This window comes from Xenia sp. Carnegie-2017, unplaced genomic scaffold, assembly GCF_021976095.1.
Source record: "Xenia sp. Carnegie-2017 unplaced genomic scaffold, XeniaSp_v1 HiC_scaffold_14, whole genome shotgun sequence".
NCBI lineage: Eukaryota > Metazoa > Cnidaria > Anthozoa > Malacalcyonacea > Xeniidae > Xenia > Xenia sp. Carnegie-2017.
The window spans coordinates 8,368,796-8,388,494 of record NW_025813447.1 but is presented as its reverse complement, the minus strand read 5'-3'; the positions used below and the strand labels follow the sequence as shown (position 1 = coordinate 8,388,494).

The following is a 19,699-nucleotide window of genomic DNA, read 5'->3' as shown; positions in this document are numbered from 1 at the left end:
GAAAAAGTTCAAGTTGTCCCGGGAAGTCACACTTCACTCACAAGTGGACACCCGATACCTGCTGCGCGGCAGTAGATTTTTTGGAAAACAGTTTTGAAACGATAAAACTTGAAACAAAACGGTCAAGTCTCTTCTCACAGCAGTAGCATCGAGTAAGTAACAAAAAATCAAATTAATTCTCCTTTCTTATAAGCCCAGTTCTCACATTGTCGTCAAAGTGGTTTGTGTCTAGAGTAAGACAGAGCTCTATGAGCGGAAAACTACGAGACGGCTCAGACAACTGCATGAGAGATAAACGTAGATCAATACGAGATGATAATTCAATACGATCTTTGGTGAATGTCTTCTACTCCATCATTATGAAGAATGCAAAAACTGCAATTACTCACAAGACCAAATACGATTCTATGATTTGATATAATTATTTTCTTTCAACATTTTACATGACTCGACCTCTTTGACTAAAACAAAATACTATATATGTTTTCACAACAGCAGAAGACCAAATTTCTTAAAACATGACGCGCCAACTACTCATTAAATGAAGTTCTACGAACTAATGCTGAACAGAACATTGTATGACTGATAAGAAAAATAAGTTTATACATGCATATACCTAGCTTGCCCATTCCAATCAACTTTTCATTCGAAAACAAACTGTTTGTCATAACTCTCGTCGCACTCCTTTTATTGGTAGAAAACTTTTCTCGTGAGCCAAAAAATCGTATTACCATTTGTAGCATGTCTGTGGTATCCTAACACATTGCTTGTTTACTTGAGCACTTAGATTTATAAAACAACATGATAGAAAGGTATCTAACACAACGTTTAAAGCCAAACAAAGTTTCCAGAACATAAAAAAATGCAACGAGAAACTTCTACATAGCTAATAGTGTTTTTAGTAAGACATGAAGCAGAGCAAGTAAGAACTGAAGGAAATTGCTGGTGGAATTCACACTGGTTTCGTCCATTAGTAGGGCGAAATGGCGAATGTGTACAAAGGGATAGTATATGGGGACAATTATGTACAAAATACTACAAGTTTGAGCAGATGATATACAATAGTGTTTCCGATGGTCTTTAAGAAACACGGAAAGGAATCGTCATAACAAAAATAACCAATCAAAATACGCTGAATTTTACATAACATGAAACCCCGATGTATGAAAGAGGAAATATTTTTGTGATCGCAAATGAAATATTAAGATAACGCGGAGGTCATGGTGAAATGGCAACTTAAGAATAAACATAATGAATTTCACCAGTTTTGCTTAAACATAAAAGCACAACGTTTAGCCTGAGCACAACCTGCACCAATTTTTTGTTTGCATGCAGCTTGTGCAAAGGCTGGCCATCGGAACGCATGTGATCAGCTCGTGCATCAAGCTTGCGGTATGTATATAAAATGTGTTCTGTACAATTAAGCTTAATATATAAAATCCTCTATATCCTTTGCACAATACTATAACTCCATGTCATGTGTCTCGTCTTCTGAAAAATCAGAAATGGTACTCTCTTCACTCGACGAGCTCATTTCATCTTGTTCCTTAAGCGCTTCTTCAGTAGCGAATCTCTTAATATAGTCTATATTAATGAAAAAATTTCATGTCGGAAATTCTGATATTTATGCGTATGTAAAGGATGACAGGGCGGAGAAGAGGAAGGCCATGTATGTAAGAGGCAGACGGAGGTGTCGAGGGAGTATAAAAGGAACATAACAGTGAAAAACAAGGATGTGGTGGAAAGATCATATAGGACAGTAAGAACGAGGTGGTGAAAGTAAATAAGGAAGCAGCTGAAATGAGAAGAATGACAAGTTAAAGATGGATGCTGTAGTTCAAGGAGTTAAATTTAATAATTTTCTCGATGTACTAGTCTACACTCCGCGTTAGGAGTTTCACGTATATGTTTCTTGAGAAAAAGAAGAAAGCATCTAAAATCAAAAACCTAACAAAAAACGTCCACTTTTCCTTTAACGACGTCCAGTTCACCTACCAGCAGATTTCACAACAAAGCAGGAAAAGTTACTTTTCTAGTCCGAAAGTTAATGATTGATCCGAAATATGATGACAAAGGGTAGAAAATGTTGATTTTCTCATCGATGTGCATGTGAATGTTGATATAAGAAATAAACAGTGCCAGAAAGTTTGGATACGCACAGAAGCATGTAAAATGAATGGTTTGAACAAGGGAGTATTATATATTAAATGTTTTAGATGCAGATCATCCAGGTTAGTGCAGCTCAGTGAAAGCCTGTTCATGTTAGTGTTGCATGAGATTTCGACATCCTGAGTGACAAACATCTTCATAGTCAAGAAAGGAGTAAATGTCAGGAGTGCACTAACCCTGGACAATCCACACATGGATCTACAAACATGTAACAGAAACATATCTTGGTAAACATTTTTTGAACAAGAAACAGAAACATACCTAGGACAACATACCTAACACATCATTTTGGCACAACGAAATATAGGTCTCCTTACACAAAACTCTATTCAACTAAATGCAATTCAACTTTTCAATTAAGTGAATGGTTTGAACCTGGCAGTATCATTAAATGTTTGTAGATGTGGATTGTTTAGGTTAGTAAAGGCCTGAGGACTATTGGTATTGACTGAGGTTTTAACAACTTCTGCAGCAGTCATCTTTAAAGTCAACTAAACTTTCTAACAATAAAAACCAAATCATATCTTGTCTGCAGACTGATACCTTTTATCCTATCTTTGTATTGCTCTGGTTTATGTAGATAAAGCGCAGCTGCATCACCATTAAGGGGATCAACGGGGTTAGGATATGTTAACAGTTGAGGTAAGAAGGATTCGAAAATATTGGAAAGATCTAAAAGATACAAGTGCATCATCCTGAGAGAGTTCATTCATGAAAGAATGAAAACATTTCTTCAGCTTAGGATACAGGTCTAAAAGTACTCTGTTACAAAATACTTCAAATTCATAACAAAATAGTACCATATAAGGCTGTCCAAGCTTGGTTGATCACATCAAGACATACTGTACCAGACCTAAAGTTGAAACCACAGTAATCACAACTATGAAAAGCATTATCACTTTATCAATGCAAACATAATCATACTTACGCCTCATCAATATTAGGATGATATATCTTGTTTAGGAATCCTAAATTTAAGACCATATGCAAATAGAAATCAAGGACAAGTGAAGGCAATAAATTGAAACTGATAAGAACTCAAGTGTTATAACTGCATCAAAAAAAAAACACACAAGACAAAACAAAGGACTTGCATTTTAACATCAAACTATAGCCCTAACAAATAAATACAAAAGACCAGAGCAAAAAAAGCCTTCAGTTTTACCATCATATGAGGATGATACACTGTAGCTTGGGGAGCTGTGGTTGTTATAGCATAAATCAAATCAATGGCTTTAGACACATTGATTTGATATAGAAATTTACTTTCCAAAAATTGTCAAAATAATACCTATGGAAGGTGATTTGAATGGATATTTATCAGGTAGATCAACTCTCACTTTCCATACGCCTCCTTCGTAATGTGCTGCAAAGTAGAATTATAATTACCAATATGCTCAGACCCTTTCAAACTTGGTAAATTAAAAGTCGGGTTGCTTCAAAGTAAATCATGTCAGATATATCAAGTGGTATATCCAGCCAGCAAGTTTTGGTTCTAATACAAAAACATTCGACCATTTTCATGTTTTCTTTATTTAGAAATCTATTTTTTTCCCAGCAAGTGAGCTAGCAGAGAAAAACTTGCCAAACGTGACTAATTGTGCAGGTTGGTTACACCACTAATTTTGAGCTCATGTAAGTGGAACTTTGAAATATGAGGTATGGCACTATAATTTGTTGTATCCACCTTTCTATGCCATAAATTGTTATCTAAAACATAATAACTGTAGTCATGCGGGTAAAACGTGATCTTCACAAAGCAAATGTTTAATATTCAAATTTCAAATACATCGTAATGAGTTTGATTTGTCCAGTCATCAACCTAAGTTCAAAACTTGTGCCACGAAAAATTTTAGGAAAGAAATTTCTCGCCAACACTAACCGTTACCAAGCATGCTTTGTAAACGTACAATAAAGCATAATATTTCAAATATGCGAAGACGACAAAGACATGAATATGCAAATATATCTAGCTCGCTTTGCATTTGGATTGCTTTCGCTTTTTATCATCAGAAGAGAAATGATTAGGCGAATTATCGGTGTATCATAATCGTAAGAAATAGAGCGTGGTTCAGGTATTTGGCAGAAATTGATTATGTTAGTCGATGGAGCAGATTTTAGGATATAATTCTGAATGTTAAAATTTCAAAGACATTTTTTGTTTACAATTGAGTGAATACATTATTAATTTTGGCAATGGAACTGAGAAAATCGTGTTTTCAACTTCGAGAAACTGCTGTAACTCGAAAGAATAAAAAAAAACCACCCCTCGCTTTTCATTGAAAATGAAATCCATAAATTCAATTTTAAAACCAAACGAACAAGAAAACGAACGACCAATATACATTCATATAGGATTGGATCCTCCTCGAAGGACTCCATTTAAATCTCGAATAATAAAAACATTCTTACTGCCTGCAGGTCCAAAAAATTTTACGACAAATTCGTTAAGGCCACCAAGAATCGTGACTTCGTGCTTGCTCTCGATGCTGCAAACGGAATAGTTAAGAAAAACACAAACTTGGAAAAAGAATCGAGACTTGTCTAATATACGTATGAAGAAACATCCTAACAACAAGAAAATCTGTCGGTTTTATAAGCGATGGCCGTGCATAAAAACGCGAAAAGATACAGTTTAATCACATCGGTGTCCATTCTTCTTTTCCCTGGGGACGGCGAAGACATCTTCCTTGAATTAAAACGATTTTACGGGCAATAGTCCAGTGTTCTTCTTGCCAACCTCTTGTTCCAAATGATACTAAGGACTTTGAGATGAAAACTTGTTTTATTTTGTGACGTTTTGTTATGTCACGTGCTTTCGTAAGCCCCGCCTCCTCCATCAACCATATAAGGAGGTAGCATACATTCAGGATGGTAGAGTACAACTTGGGATTGGCTACTCAGCCTTGAAGTGATTTGACAGAAGTGAAAGAATTTGCTAAGTCAGCACTTCTTTTCATATTATTTTATCTGGTTTTCGCGATATTAGTCTTTCACTGAAGAAATAAAAGATGTTTACTGTGTTTGCACAGGCTTATGCAAACCGGGGAGACCTTTGGGAGAACGAAAAACATCTTTTATTTTATTTATAAAATAACAATAATGCGAGTCACTTCTCCATGTGTGTCTCATCAAGCCAGCTTAGGTTGGAGGTGTGGTTCCGAGAGTTCGACATCGAAGTTCGGAGACCGGGTTTGGATCATTCGTAGTTTTCCTTCAGTGAAGTACTTAAGCCCCTGCACGACTACAACGTGATGATCCAGGCGCAGTTTTTTTTATGTTTTTTCCTCTAAAATGTATTCATGATCGATTTGCAAATTCTCTTTGACTGATTGATTGTGTACATCGATTTGATAAGTTGAGCTCAGATGTGCTTTGCACTGGCTAATGCAAACTCAGCTCTTGACCAAGCAGCGCACGCGTTTCATTGTGTTTATTTTGTAAAACAAAATACAACAAAAATTAATAGAACTTCTAAAAGGCCATCGGAAGCAAATGAGGTTTGGGGGGGGGGGAGGAGTGAAAACCCAACTTTGACTATGTTTAATGGTCGGATAGCAAGTGGATAAAGTTAAATTTTCCAGCGGAGGGGCAACGAAGCCTACTCAATAACCCCTCCCCCCGCAACTGTTTAAAGACTTTCGCTTGTGCTTATCTCAATATGTTAGTACCTAGCCCTAATGCTTGTTATTTTCTGGACTATCACCCATCATCATTTATCGCAAAGGGTTCTTCCAAGGAAGAAGTTTAAGCACGCAAAAAAATATATATACGATAATATCTGCTCAATACATATCATTTTACTACATCTATCGACTATTTTCCTTTTTCGCGATAATTCCTATTCGCAAGATGCTGAACTAAGTTACATTTAGGTGTATTCATGTGAAGCAAAGACTTGTTATATGACAAAAAGACAGTGTAGACAAAAAAAATGTTTAAGTCCAAGCGTTTGATTCAAGCCAAAATTTTCTTTGCCAAAGCAACGATGTGCTTGCTACTGATGCCAAACATATCCATAAGGGCAGCAGATGGCCCGGAACGTGGCAAACCGTTAACGGCAAGCTTATGAACGACAATTGAAGAGTCCGCTGAGACGGCAGAACAAACAGCATCGCCTATACCACCTACGAAACGCAACAAAAGAGAAATCTTAGTGAGATGAGAAAGTCAAACTCAATTACAAGGTGATTGCTGACAAGGATAGCCAAATTTAACCAGACAACTTCAATTATTATTACTTTTTTCAGTTGAATTTTTGAGAAGCGGACCTCACGGATAATTGGATATATTGAGGTGAACTCAACCTCCCCCCTGGTTACGGGCCTGCTTACGACAGTTAACCAAACAAATTTCGTCACCTTCAGGATAATGATCTTCAACAGTAATTATTTTACCACCAGCAGCTTTAGCGTTAGCAATGATACCCTCGTTGTCCAAAGGTTTGATGGTGAATGGATCGAGAACGCGGGCATTGATACCACTTTTGGCAAGCTCCTCGGCAGCTTCCATAGCGTGCACCAGAGTGATAGCAGCTCCGATAATGAGCACCTTGTCGTTATCACTTTTCTTCACAACCTTATTTGATTTGAAATATTATGTCAACGTGAAATGCGCATTTCTTTCGAGAGTTGTTTTGGAAAGAAAAATAACAGCTTGAAAATAATTTAAAAGATGATTATGCGAGAATGAATAACCTATTGCTAAACCGACAATGGACGACAAAGTGAACATAGTGAAATATACCATATTTTAGCACAGCGGTGCTTGCTAACTTTTTCAACCTGAGTGAAGCGCTTGGACGGGAGCGACGCAAAAATGAGCAATAACGTTAAAAGAACTACCTTAGACTTTCCAATTTCAAAAACTTCGTCGTTTTTATAAATGACAGGTGTCGCGGGTCGACTGGATCTGATGAAGCAGATGCCTTCGGTGTTAGCAGATAGTTCAACAGCTCTTTCCATGGACACAGCATCGGATGGATAAAATACGTAAGAGCCGTAAACTGATCGGAACATTGAAAGATCTTCAAGAGCCATTTGAGATGGACCGTCTTCACCTAAATGCGAAGCAATATTGACTAGGAAAAACTGCTTTACCTCTCCCCACCCTCATGCAAAAGTAAAATAATGCATAGATGTTTTTTATAATTGAAAAGTAACAATCACTGGGTAAACAAATGTTGAGAGCATGATGAAGTCACGTGACAGACCCAACATACCAATGGAAACTCCACAATGAGAACCGCAAAATTTCACATTCGCTTGAGAGATGGCGGCCATTCTTATTTGATCGAAACCACGCGTGAGGAAGCAGGCAAAAGTACTGGCAAACGGAATGGTACGATGTCGAGTACCACAACCGACAGCAACACCGATAAGATTCTGTTCGGCGATGAAACATTCGATGTAATTGTCGTTGTTCGCTTTCATCAACTTGAGCGAGTGCGTGGAGTTTTTTGTGTCGCCGTCAAGAGCGATAACACGCGGGCATGTCTTGTACAGCTTTACAAGAGCATTTCCATAGGTTTCACGAGTTGCTATCTACGTAAACGGAGGAAAAAATTATGAGCTAGCATAAATGTTTTCTGCAAGAACAATGATTTTGTGTAATAAAACAATAACGAGCGTAAAATTTCTTTTGGATAAATTATCACAACTGAGAATGAAGAAACAAAACTGCCCAAATGGAATTCTATGTGCAAAATAACCTAACATAAAGAAATAAGTAACAAAGACGACAACTATTTCACATCAGTGGGAAAACTAAGAAGTATAAACGGGTAGTCACGACAAGACTTCGCGCACCTTCTGTCCAAGTTCATAATTTGGCGGTTCGATCAATTTGGCTTTCAAACTAACATCCGGTGCATCATCAATTACAGGCTGAGGACTCAAGCCATGAGGACCTTGATTTTTAATATGAGCCTTGATTTCTTCGATTGCCTTGGCAGCTTTGTCTCCCAGTGCTTTACCATGCCAGTTCTCCAAATCTTCGATTCCTGGAAATGGCAATTATCGAAAAACTAAAATGAAATCCTGGTCAAGGCAATAAAAACCGCAATGATACATAATACAGACTGTAATTGGTGGGACTCATATTGATATACATTCATGACATGCCATATTAAGTACATTGGAAATCCATTGTTTTTTACAGATTATGGCATGCATGTATCAATATCAGACCCCAATTATCAATGTTCCTAGGACTATTTATATAATACGTTATCAGTCAAAAGTGTAGACAATTGAATTGACAATCAAACTATCTCGTGGAGTGGTGGACAATTGATAAAAACTTTACAGTTGTAACATATGGGATGTCTACTTTTAGTTATCAGTAAATTTATGTTTCAGTAAAAGAAAGCCAGATAAAGCACACTAGAAACATTCAAATGCAGAGTATTCTAAATTGATTCCATATTAGACTACCGACCGTTGATGCCTTTGCCTTTGTATGTCTTGGCAACAATGCACGTCGGCTTTCCCTTCACCACACTTGCATCATAAAATGCACGACAAAGAGCTTCGACATCATGGCCATCAAGCACTATGGCATTCCAGCTTAAATAGAACAAAAATGGTACAACTTTGATGGACATGCTGCAAACCCAACATATTTAATGAGCAATAATCAATAGTCCACAAAAATGCTTTGCTTAAATCAAAATTATGATTCATCAATGATCCAATGCTTATCTATTTCTTATCCTCTTGAAATTCATGCATCAATGTACACCACATGCAAATAAGCAGTAGACATTATTTGGTCCACAAGGAATAAATTCTACGGTTGTTATTCCACACCACAAGGCAGGTATTTTTAGTTCTACCTACCCAAAGGCTTCCATTCTTGCTTTGTAAACCTCCATCTGATGCTGCAGACTGGTTGGCTGACTTTGACCCAAGCGATTGACATCAATGATAGCCACAAGATTATCTAATTTATAATAACTGGCAAATGCTGCAGCCTCCCAAACGCTGCCCTCCATTGATTCACCATCACCCATTAGAGTGTAGACACGATAACTAAAACATACGTGGTATCGATCATCTCAGACCAAATCACTTTAACTTTTTCAATAAATAAAAAGCTTTCTTAAATAGTAAAATAGAGATTTTGTCATAGTGACAAATTTAAAAATTGTCTTAAAAAGAGCAAATACCTTGGCAAATGGTCAAAAGAATACCAAAATAGTTCTTAAAAGAACTTTTCAAAACCAGAATACTAACCCAACAATTCTAATAGAATTCTAAAAGAACTGTTTTTACAGCTTAAAGATACTAAGTGAATTTAGTGTCTAGTAGAAGTTAGTTTCCATACTATTTTGCCATTCACCGTGGTGTTTGCTCTTTTCAAGACAATTCTTAAATAAGAAGCTAAGATACCTGGCTTTGTCATAGTTCTTTCCAACATAGGCCATACCAGCTGCACAACTCAGACCTTGACCAAGTGAGCCAGTTGCCACATCAACGAAACTCAATCTCTAGAGTTGTTCAAACACCAAAAGGTTGAATGTATAAGCCATGACCACATGAACTAAATCAGGTCATCAAATACGTCATACCGGAGTGGGATGGCCTTCCAAATCGCAATCAATCTTCCTCAACTTCAACAAATCACTTGCTGGAAAAAGTCCGGCTTCAGCCCATGCAGCATAAAGAATTGGTGCCGAATGGCCCTATTATCATGAAATAAAAGTTTTACAAACACAACAAGAGAACTGGAATTCTAGTGATAGATGGATAAGACACTAACAAAATCCTCAAAAACTAGTAAGAAAAGTGGTCAGAGAAAATAAAATACCTTCGACAACACAAAGCGATCACTTGATGCATCACGTGGATCTTTAACTGCAAACCAAGAAAATTCAGACTACTGTGACTATAGCTATGATTACACAGAGAATTGATCTATAGCTTGGTAAAAAAACTTTACAAAAAGTTTTTAAATATTGTAATACAGGGTGCATCAATAAAGCTAGACAATTTTAAAATATTGGAAAAACATCATTTTGTCAAAGTTTCTTGAAAATATGTTCATGTCCATGTATTTCGGCATCGTCTCATTTATGCAAGAGTAAAAACAATCAGTAAAAATTAATCTTGAGAAGTGGGAGAGCCATAAGAGAGAGTTAAAAGCCTCAATCTTATTCTAATTTAGTTCTAACAGCTACCTAAAAGTTTGAGCTCTGTTGTGCATTTTATTTCTCCAATCTCACTTGTGCATATAATCAGTCTTAAATAAGAAAAAGGTTCGCGATAATGACAAAAATGTGCAATTTAGACACGTTGCGGGGTGTATTTTTGTTTTTGTTGGTACAATGCACAACAGAGTGCAAAGTTTCACTTCATCAAAATAAATTATGCAAACTCAGCTCTACACCAATCAGCGCACGCTTTTCATCGCATTTATTTTATCATGAGTTATGTAACTCATAAAAGTTTAAAGGGGGGCGTAGTTGTGGTACAGTTTCTTTCTACAATAGATTAATCCTGAACGCGGTACAACTAATAAAGCACACGTATTTCGTTAAAGCATGGGGATCGAAAATGATACGAACAAATCAAATTTTTTGCCATCATACGTTTGAACGACAATTTTAATTCGAACACGAGGAAGTTTAGAGTTAGCACAAGAACATTTGATTCATTTCTACCTTTATAACGCATCGTGTGAAAAAACAGCACGGACATTATTTCAGCCATTGATGAGCATGATGTGGGATGTCTGAATACAAAAATACGATTGAAGAATGTACAATGAAATTTTGTAGAGCAAGCTCGTCGCAGCTTATTCGCCACGTACCCTGATTTCGATGCGTTGGTCGACTCGATGCTGTGAATTCGCAGCTTATTCGCAATGTCATTGAGCTGTTGTATCTTACTTTGATCAGGTCTATGGTATCCAGCGTCCGCAGACATTTTGAGACTGTTCTAGAGTTGATTTCGTGAACAAAAATCCGTCCTCCAGCAGACGACAACAGCTTTACCTAACACGTCCTTGTACCGGAACTACAGAAGGTTGCCCATTTTATACGTTCCAATAATGGTTCGAATCAGTCCTTCCACTTTTGTGAAATAGGATTTCCTGAATTCAGCTTCTTCTACGCAAAATGATTTAATAAACGCCCCCTATCAAGTAAACCTCTTTTGTCTTAAAACTCCCCGCCCCTGAAGAATGAGCCCTTTATATGGCACCTCTTTTACAAAAACGCCTCGTCTCTACTCTAAGAGGGGTTTTACATGAATCTGGAATGACTCTCAATCCAGATCAAAACGTGATGTCAATCCGTGTTTACATGGGAAATCAAAACAAGGATTGACATTTCGCAGGAATTTTGAATTTTGAAGATAACGAACATAAACATTATAAGAACCTTTTCATTTCTATTGTGTCTGCGTTAATACAGCTTAATACTTGCATCAAACTAATTGTTGCTTTTCTTCGTACTCATTTTATCCCATTTAGCCGTCTTATTTGCGTACGAGCTTCAATTTCCCAGAAGACAATACACATGGTGCATGCGTGCTTCATCATTAATCAAAATGTCGTTCCAGAATGAAACTCAATTCGCGTTTATATGAGCTTAAAACTAAATTTCGATCCGGAATGAAAATTGGAATGAGCTTGATCCGGATCGAGCTGTGACTCATTTCAGATTCATGTAAACATGCAATAGAATTTCTTTTAAAATGAAATGAGTTCATTCCGGATCGAAAGACATTCCGGATTCATATAAACACCCCCTAATAGCTGCTCTTCGCCACGCCATATAGCCATTATGATAATTTATAAAATAAACTCAATGACACACGTGCCGGTGCGCTGATTGGTCTTGAGCTGTGTTTGTATAGGTTTGTTATCTTGCTGGAATGATGGCGGCTGTGAGGACCGCGTGCACACTTGAGTGGCCCTTCTGTATTGTTTGTATTCTCTAGTAAACATCTTTTATTTCTTAAATTCGTAATATTTACATAAGTCTGGCCGTGGATTGCATTTTGTACATATTTATATTTAACATATTACCCTGATCATATTCACCCAGTTGAGGAGTATGACTCATTTATTCAGGCATTGAAGCCTTTTATCATCCCATCTTTGTAGTTTGCCCAATAAAGCTCTCAGGTAGGGCATCCAAATTACAAATTATAGCAACTATATTGCACTGTAAATAGCAAACATTTAAAAGCTTATATGAAACAATCTTTTTGATTTAATGACTGCTTCCCACAAAAACAGCTTGATGTGTTATACTATTTGGCCAAAAAATCTCTGTAATAGATGTTGTTGGAAATGTATTTTATGTATTCAATGCTGACAAGATATGTTCTCCATTATACCTTCCTACAAATATGTTTGGCAATATTGAAATTGTACTTCATAATTAACAAATAAATCAAATTACTTACTTTGCTTTATTCATCACTTATTTTTAAACTTCTAATAAACTTCTAACTTACCACTAGTTGTAGAGGATCTACTGTTATTTCTTTGTGTTATTGTCTATAGAACGATTATATCCGTTCATCAATGCTTGTTTCGACATTTTATGCTTTCTTGTATACGAAAAATTGGTCGTCGACTCATCGTGCACAAAAAAGTTTCTTGTTAAAAATTACACAATCGCTAATGTATTTATATGAGTTGTATTAGATGTAGTATTTTACATAAACAAAATTTGTGGGATTAAGTACTATTTGAGAACTCTTTACCTGATATCCGTGAATAACACGTATTAAAAAAACTCTATTTGAGTTCAAACAAAATCATTGGGTTTTTACTTGCTAAATTCTACAAAGTAATTACAGGGCGGTACTCGTTTCACGTCACAACGAACAAACATGGCGGCAATAAAGTTCGCACGAAATGACTATGTTCGGGGAAATATTTAGAGAACTTCCACTAAATGCATGAAAGTCATTTATGCATCAAATTGCTTCTCAAAAGCCAAATATTTCAATAAGCTAAGAAAAACACAAGTGGAAAATTCGTTGCATTAACCACTTTAAAAAAGTATCTAGTAAATTTTGTTTTTTTAAATTCACACTGGTATAATAGAAATGATACAAACGTCTCTTTCCATTATATATAGATGCTTTTAAACGACCAAATCTATCTGGTCAATGAATAGGGTTATTACAATGAACTAACGTAACTCAAAATAATACGTAGGTAAACATAGTTTATGTCGACTGTTCGGAGCAATCCCCCAATCTCTGATAAGCATTCACCTACTAATTCATTCATTTGGGGTGTTACACATAAAACAAGGTTATTGGATTCGATTTTAATTTTAACACTCTTTATACTTCTTTCTTAAGACCCAAACAACTGCTGGATAAATTAAGGACTTGAGTTTTAATGTCTTCCCTCCAATATGACTAGGGCACTTTTCGTTTCCATGTACCTGCAAATGTATGAAAATGTTTATTATATATGGTTTGGCTTAACAATCTCAAAAATAAGAGAAATTGCGTAAGCTATCAAGAAACGAAACATATGCATTTACCTACGATCTAAATGATCATAAAAACGTCTTTTTTGTTCTAAGTTTGTTCCTCAAAACAGGCAAAAGTCTATTTAGGTAGAAGAGATTTGTAAGTAAGTTTCGGAAACCAACTCTTATTTTTTTTTTATTATCAACATTCCAGTATAGTTATCATGCAGTTTATATTATGATGAAGCATGTATGTCTCCACGGGGAAAATATAACATCCATAAAAATGGCCTAACCTCCCTCATATCAAGTGTAATCCTCTAAACATAGGAATACTAGGATCTGCTCGTTAACATTTTTCATTTGCAAGTAATCCAGTCTTTGAAAATTGATTATTTAAAGTTTGAGTTGCAGACGCTTTCATATAGTTTTGCCCTAATGTCTACTTTCAAGTATTTATTTTTGTGCTGATGTATTCTGAGCTATGTTTTACTAAATAGTATGTTTGATCTTTCACGCATGAGAGGCGATTACTTAAATTCAATATATTTACACAAGACAAACGTGAATCCGTATTTTGCTTATGCTCCTTGCTCCTTTCAATTCAAATCATTTATATCCAAAAAATTTTGAACAATTACTTAAATTCAATATATTTACACAAGACAAACGTGAATCGTATTTCGCCTATGCTCCTTGCTCCTTTCAATTAAATCATTATATCCAAAAATTTTTGAACAATTACTTGAATTCAATATAGTTACACAAGACAAACGTGAATCGTACTTTCCTTATGCTCTATGCTCCTTTCAATTCAAATCATTTATATCCAAAAAATTTTGAACAATTAGATTATAGATTAATTTGATAGTGGATGTTATTCGTTAAATGGCGTCTTTTATGAGATCATGAAAATTTTATCCAAAAAAGTAATAAACAAAACAAAATTCTATTTCCCAAGTTGTTACTGGGAGCGAACTATGAACATAGACGTACGAGACGGGGGTAACAAGGGGAGCAGCTACCTCCCCCCTCCAAGAAAGTTCAAAGATTAAAAAAATGGACAATTTTTTCATGTTAGTCAGGTGAAAATACGGCGGAACCTTTGTTACTTCAAGAAAATATTTACTGCCCCTCCCCCCCTCACGAAAATAATAGCTCCGTACACTTATGAGTATAATTTGATGACAAATGATAAATTATCCAAGAAGCAAAACAGTATAATAAATGCCTTTAATTTAGACATTTAACTTAAACGACAACTTTTTCAAGGTTTTTCAAGCTATGCATGTTTCAGCATACTTATGCACTTTATGAGACTTTCCCCATGACATCAAGTTAAAGGCGTTAGCTCTTGTTAGGTTAGTGTATACAACAAATACCGAAAATGTATAAGTTTGTTACATGGGTGAGGCAAATGGTGCCGCGGTGCACGCTGATTGGTTTATTTTTTGTGATCATAAAGTAAGGGGGGCAGGGGGTGTAGCAGCAGCTGCTCCTCCCCAAGAATGTTTCAAGATCGAAAAGTTAGACAAATTTTTCTCGTCGATTGGGTCAAATTGTGAGTTCGTCAAAATGTTTACTGCATCCCCTTAAATGATGACATCTGTACGCCAATGCGTACTGTAATAAAGGGCTCTGTGTAGTATTGCTAAAGTACTATTCTCAACCCTGAAAAACTGATATACTGCATCACAACCTATTTCGGGAACTGAATAACTATTCATAATCATTAAGACTGACAACTTAGTATGCCAAAAAAATGGCAGAAAATGCAAAAAAAAAACTAGTCAAAATACTGCAAGTACACACCATAATATGACTCGAGACTTACTAAATAAGCGCTTGAAAGTTTTCAGTTGTATTCTAAGTTGGGTTTAAATATGTATGTAAGAATGTAAGTGCAGTTAATCAATCTTAGAATAAAACATCCAATTTATACTCTATAAGAAATTGCTTATCTTGATAAATATGAGCACCATTTGCTACTAAGCTTCCTTTAAAGAAAAATTATACGCTTCTATAGCAATTTGTCAATTCTTTTCATAAAAGAGTTGAAAATTGAAATCTATTTGTTGCAATGATAGTCTTAAAGAGTACATGCTGCATTACGAAAAATTAAAGTTTCCTTTGATGTACCTTAGCTGCAATCCAAGCCAAAAAGTTACAACACTTTATTTAAAACCTTTATAATAGGTTGCTGATTCATGAATTCAATAAAATAACAATCAGTATGGGGCCTCCACCATTGTAGTAAATAATAAATAGTCATGCAGTTGTGATTACTATTTAGCTTCAATTTGTCAAAAACAAATGTTTGCAATGGGCTTAAATGACAATAAAGGCTTAAACCTTGATCACATGAGTAACACATAAACATGAATGTCAAAACGTTTGTTTCAATTGCTGTAGAGATTTACGAAGACAAGACATTGGGATTTTATTTGAATCTTCTTTTGTTCTTCTGTTAACTTACGCTTGGATTTTTTCCTTATACTTGTGCTACTTGTGCTTATGCTTATGTCACATGCTTCCTTGATCATCTTTGTTTTATCTTTGTCTACGTTTGCGCTTATGACTTATGCACTCATCTTAACCATGCTTTAAACCCTTCATGCTTGGTCCTGCACTATGTTTGGTGTTACAGAGCGCAAGTCCAAACATTTTTTGCTAACTATACGCCACAGTTCGTGCAGCCATTTTTTATAAGCGTATTAAACTTGCACAATGCATAACGGTGGTTAGCGAGATGACAGCTTTCCGTGTAATACGTAACATAATTTACGTCTTTAGACCTGTAACACTTGTGTCTATGGAAAATTCTGTCATTCTCACACACATATCCTTTCAATAAATACACAATTTAGAATTAGTGATGAACCAAGTTTTCTTGGTTATTGAAATCATCTAATTTTTCATTGATGAATAACTCACTTTTGGGCTTAGTGTAAAGTTCGTCAGCAATGGCGCCTACGGCAGCAATTACATTTTTCAATCCTCATTAGACCAAGGTTTATATGGACAATCGTACAGCATAACACTATCAATCCTTCGCATATTCGAAAACAATAAATTTTTGCGGTCGTAGTTTTATAAGCTATATCGTTTGAAATGCGAAACTGGAAAACAAGACGCGTCATTGTATTAAATATATATTCATGTTGCGGTAATGAGCATCTCAAACTTCTGTTATCGATGTTGTCGATGTCAGCAAAAATGTGCTCGTTAATAAGACTTCAAAGCATTGAAGTCTAAATGGCCAATATGTATAAGGGTAATTTTTGCGCATTTATTAGTAATTTATATGGAGGCCATGCGTGACCGCGCGCTCGGCCCAATGTTTTTACACCCCGTGCAATATGCTGCGATAACCTTGGAAAGGTCTATTTATTATGACATCATAAACTGATGTCACAATATTTTCCGAATAAATACAATACCACGTGTTATTTGTCACGTGGCTGGAATGAAAACAATTCCACCAGGTATAATTAACCTCATTCGGCTCCATTATATCTGCATAACATGAAGCTTTGACCACAAAGATTAATTTTTGTAGTTCAAGGATTTCTCCTAAATTTTTAATAAACACTTACTTTTTAATGTCAACCCATATTGAATTTAAAATTTCAAGATGAGTTGTCGGTTTCGTTATGCTGTTGTCATGAAATTGAAACAGGTCAAATCTGTCAAAGAACGTGACTGATTTATATCATAATCCTCTTTTAGTATTTTTTTTTTTAAAAAAGACGATTATGCATCTGACATTGTGAGGCATTTTTAGTAATGGACCATCAAATATTCATTAAAAATAATTTATTTACCTCTTGAATGGTTACAAAAACAAATACAAGGATATGAAACCATGCTAACACGTTTTAAAAACGACCTTGGTGACAGTTGTGTTTACGTTGGTGATGTTTGGGTAACATAATAAGTCAAAAATTTTCATCAATGTGCCGAATATTACTTTTGGCTAACTGAGGATGACAGTTTCAGTTTTTTTGCTTATATGTTTGGTGTTTAAATGTGCATATATGGAAAGTGCAAAATTATGCTTGCAAAGTTTTTCTTTCACTCTTGTTATTTTTGAATTTTGACACATTTTATACTACATTCCTGGCAAATTAGAGAATTGTGAAATTAAAGACAGTGCAATATATGTACAAAATGCTTTAACGAATGATATCTTAAATATTCTAGCTCAAATATCAACAAACAAACGAAAAGAGAAATCCACAGTAGGTTGTACATTTTACAAACCGTGATATTAATAACTATTTAACCATCAGCAATCATATAACTAAACGAACTGAACAATATCTATTATAACCTACTTACAAGAAGGTTAACTAAACAATTAACTAAATAAGTACGAGCATTTATTCATGCATGTGGCTAACTTAGGAAAATAATATTGATATAGTTGGTTCCTAACTAAGGTAATCAGCGAATTCTCTCTTCAAGCAGCAACACCTTCTTTTGAAGAATTTCGAATTTTACATTGATTTGTTCTAATCCTTGTATTTTATTCTCCAATGCTTGTATTCTCTGATTCTTTTCTTCGTCACTTCCTTCCAACTGACCAATTCAAAAGTAGAATGCAGCGCTATAATTCGAACACCAGCCAGCTCCATCTAACATATCATTGCCTTTTCTTCTCTTATACATGTTGAATTTTAGGTTCAATCTAATTTCGTTTGTTGAGTTCACATAGAATAATGCAGTTCATCTTGCACTACATAATAATAATAAGTTCAATTACGAATATCTCAAGCAACAACAAATCAGAGTATTTATTGCGTCGGATAAATGCATTGAATGTAGTCTATTTATAATAATGTGGTTTACGTAATAAAAAAGTACGTTCCTTATGGCCCGTTCACATGATCTGATTTTGTCGGAACCGATTTTGTCGGAACCTAGAAAACGGATCGTGTGACCACATATAAAATGAGCTTCAGGCTGAAAAATCGGATGGAAATAGAACTTGCTCTATTTTTATCTGACAAGATCAAAGAAAGTCGACTAGACCAGGACCTCTCACTCTCCATACTTTCCAAATTTCATTTAACGCAAAACATTAGATGTGAATAAGACTTAAATCCAAGTGCAATCTAAGACCTACATTTTGTAACTTTCAGACGTTCAACATTGCATAGTTTATCATCTTCTTTACATCACCACGGTGCATCATTGCATTCCAACTAGCATTGCTATTTATCAACAAACCCACACTAAGGTTGTGGTACACTTTGTCCAGTATTCATTACATTCACATAAGTATTGCCATATCACTATACCTCCGGCTAAATACTGCTGTCAATATTACTCATCCTAAAAAGACGTTCGATTTCGATATAGAAGTAGATTTCACGTTTTGAACTTTGAAGTATAAGATAAACACAAAACAGAAAGCATCGCTAATACCTTCCATCCAATGTGAGGAGCCACATCAATAAAATGTTTACAGTAGAATTGATTCGGGTTAAATGTAGCTGACCACACACATAACAGCGGGGCCTTTCACTGTTACATTCATGAACAACTGCATATGCAACGAATCCAAACTACAGACAAACATTTTATTGGTCATAAAGATTTGTCTTCTCGATGATGAACTTAATTTTCCTAAAACAAACATGCAAGTTCCGAATTAAACTTGACAAAACAACAAAACTGCATTACTAAGTGTATAACATGACTTTTTCATCTTGTATAATTTACCATTCCGTACGATCATTTTCAAACAGTTCGCAGAGAGAAGCAAATTTACTTAAATTTTACAACGGTTTACAGATATGACACAAACTTTATTCATAAAAACTAGCATCTTCGAAGCATATAGATGAAACTATAATCAAGTAATTTTTTCCGTTAGCCGACAACGCTATCAAAATTTTCCAACCTGATTAGAGCTTCGTAAATAGTATATATTCATACAATAAACAGCTCAATTGAAGGACAATTCTTTTATTTAATTTTTCATAATTAATGAATCGGCTCCCTAAAATTTCTCGCAAAACGGAAAGTTTTAAAATTTAAGAAAGGCAATTTCTTTGATTGTTTCTTTGATTGAATGCAGCA

General features: G+C 35.4%; 2 protein-coding genes across 2 annotated transcripts; both read right to left on the bottom strand.

The window, feature by feature from the left end:
- Positions 1–398: 398 nt before the first annotated feature.
- Positions 399–4,955, bottom strand: LOC124434755 (ubiquitin-conjugating enzyme E2 H). Its single transcript, XM_046984653.1, has 7 exons — positions 4,802–4,955; positions 4,582–4,658; positions 3,461–3,535; positions 3,098–3,137; positions 2,970–3,022; positions 2,713–2,841; positions 399–1,584 (listed from the first exon to the last, which is right to left on the bottom strand). The coding sequence occupies exons 1-7, from the start codon at positions 4,852–4,854 to the stop codon at positions 1,463–1,465; spliced, it is 549 nt and encodes a 182-aa protein (XP_046840609.1). The 5' UTR covers positions 4,855–4,955; the 3' UTR covers positions 399–1,462.
- Positions 4,956–5,949: 994 nt separating this feature from the next.
- Positions 5,950–11,193, bottom strand: LOC124434478 (transketolase-like). Its single transcript, XM_046984377.1, has 12 exons — positions 10,981–11,193; positions 10,832–10,902; positions 9,979–10,025; positions 9,740–9,853; positions 9,561–9,658; positions 9,009–9,200; positions 8,608–8,735; positions 7,977–8,170; positions 7,391–7,712; positions 7,014–7,228; positions 6,531–6,747; positions 5,950–6,296 (listed from the first exon to the last, which is right to left on the bottom strand). The coding sequence occupies exons 1-12, from the start codon at positions 11,094–11,096 to the stop codon at positions 6,127–6,129; spliced, it is 1,884 nt and encodes a 627-aa protein (XP_046840333.1). The 5' UTR covers positions 11,097–11,193; the 3' UTR covers positions 5,950–6,126.
- Positions 11,194–19,699: the final 8,506 nt, after the last annotated feature.

Bases quoted from the DNA above. Each gene is read 5' to 3' on its own strand.
- LOC124434478 (XM_046984377.1), bottom strand. From the start codon at position 11,096: ATGTCTGCGGACGCTGGATACCATAGACCTGATCAAAGTAAGATACAA. The intron at 10,026-10,831 runs GTAGAAATGAAT...CTTGGTTTGCAG, and splicing joins TCACACGATGCGTTATAAAG to TTAAAGATCCACGTGATGCA. The intron at 8,171-8,607 runs GTCGGTAGTCTA...TGCCATTTCCAG, and splicing joins CAAAGGCAAAGGCATCAACG to GAATCGAAGATTTGGAGAAC.
- LOC124434755 (XM_046984653.1), bottom strand. From the start codon at position 4,854: ATGTCTTCGCCGTCCCCAGGGAAAAGAAGAATGGACACCGATGTGATT. The intron at 4,659-4,801 runs GTATCTTTTCGC...TTCCGTTTGCAG, and splicing joins GACACCGATGTGATTAAACT to CATCGAGAGCAAGCACGAAG. The intron at 1,585-2,712 runs GTATCAGTCTGC...TCATTAATATAG, and splicing joins ATACAAAGATAGGATAAAAG to ACTATATTAAGAGATTCGCT.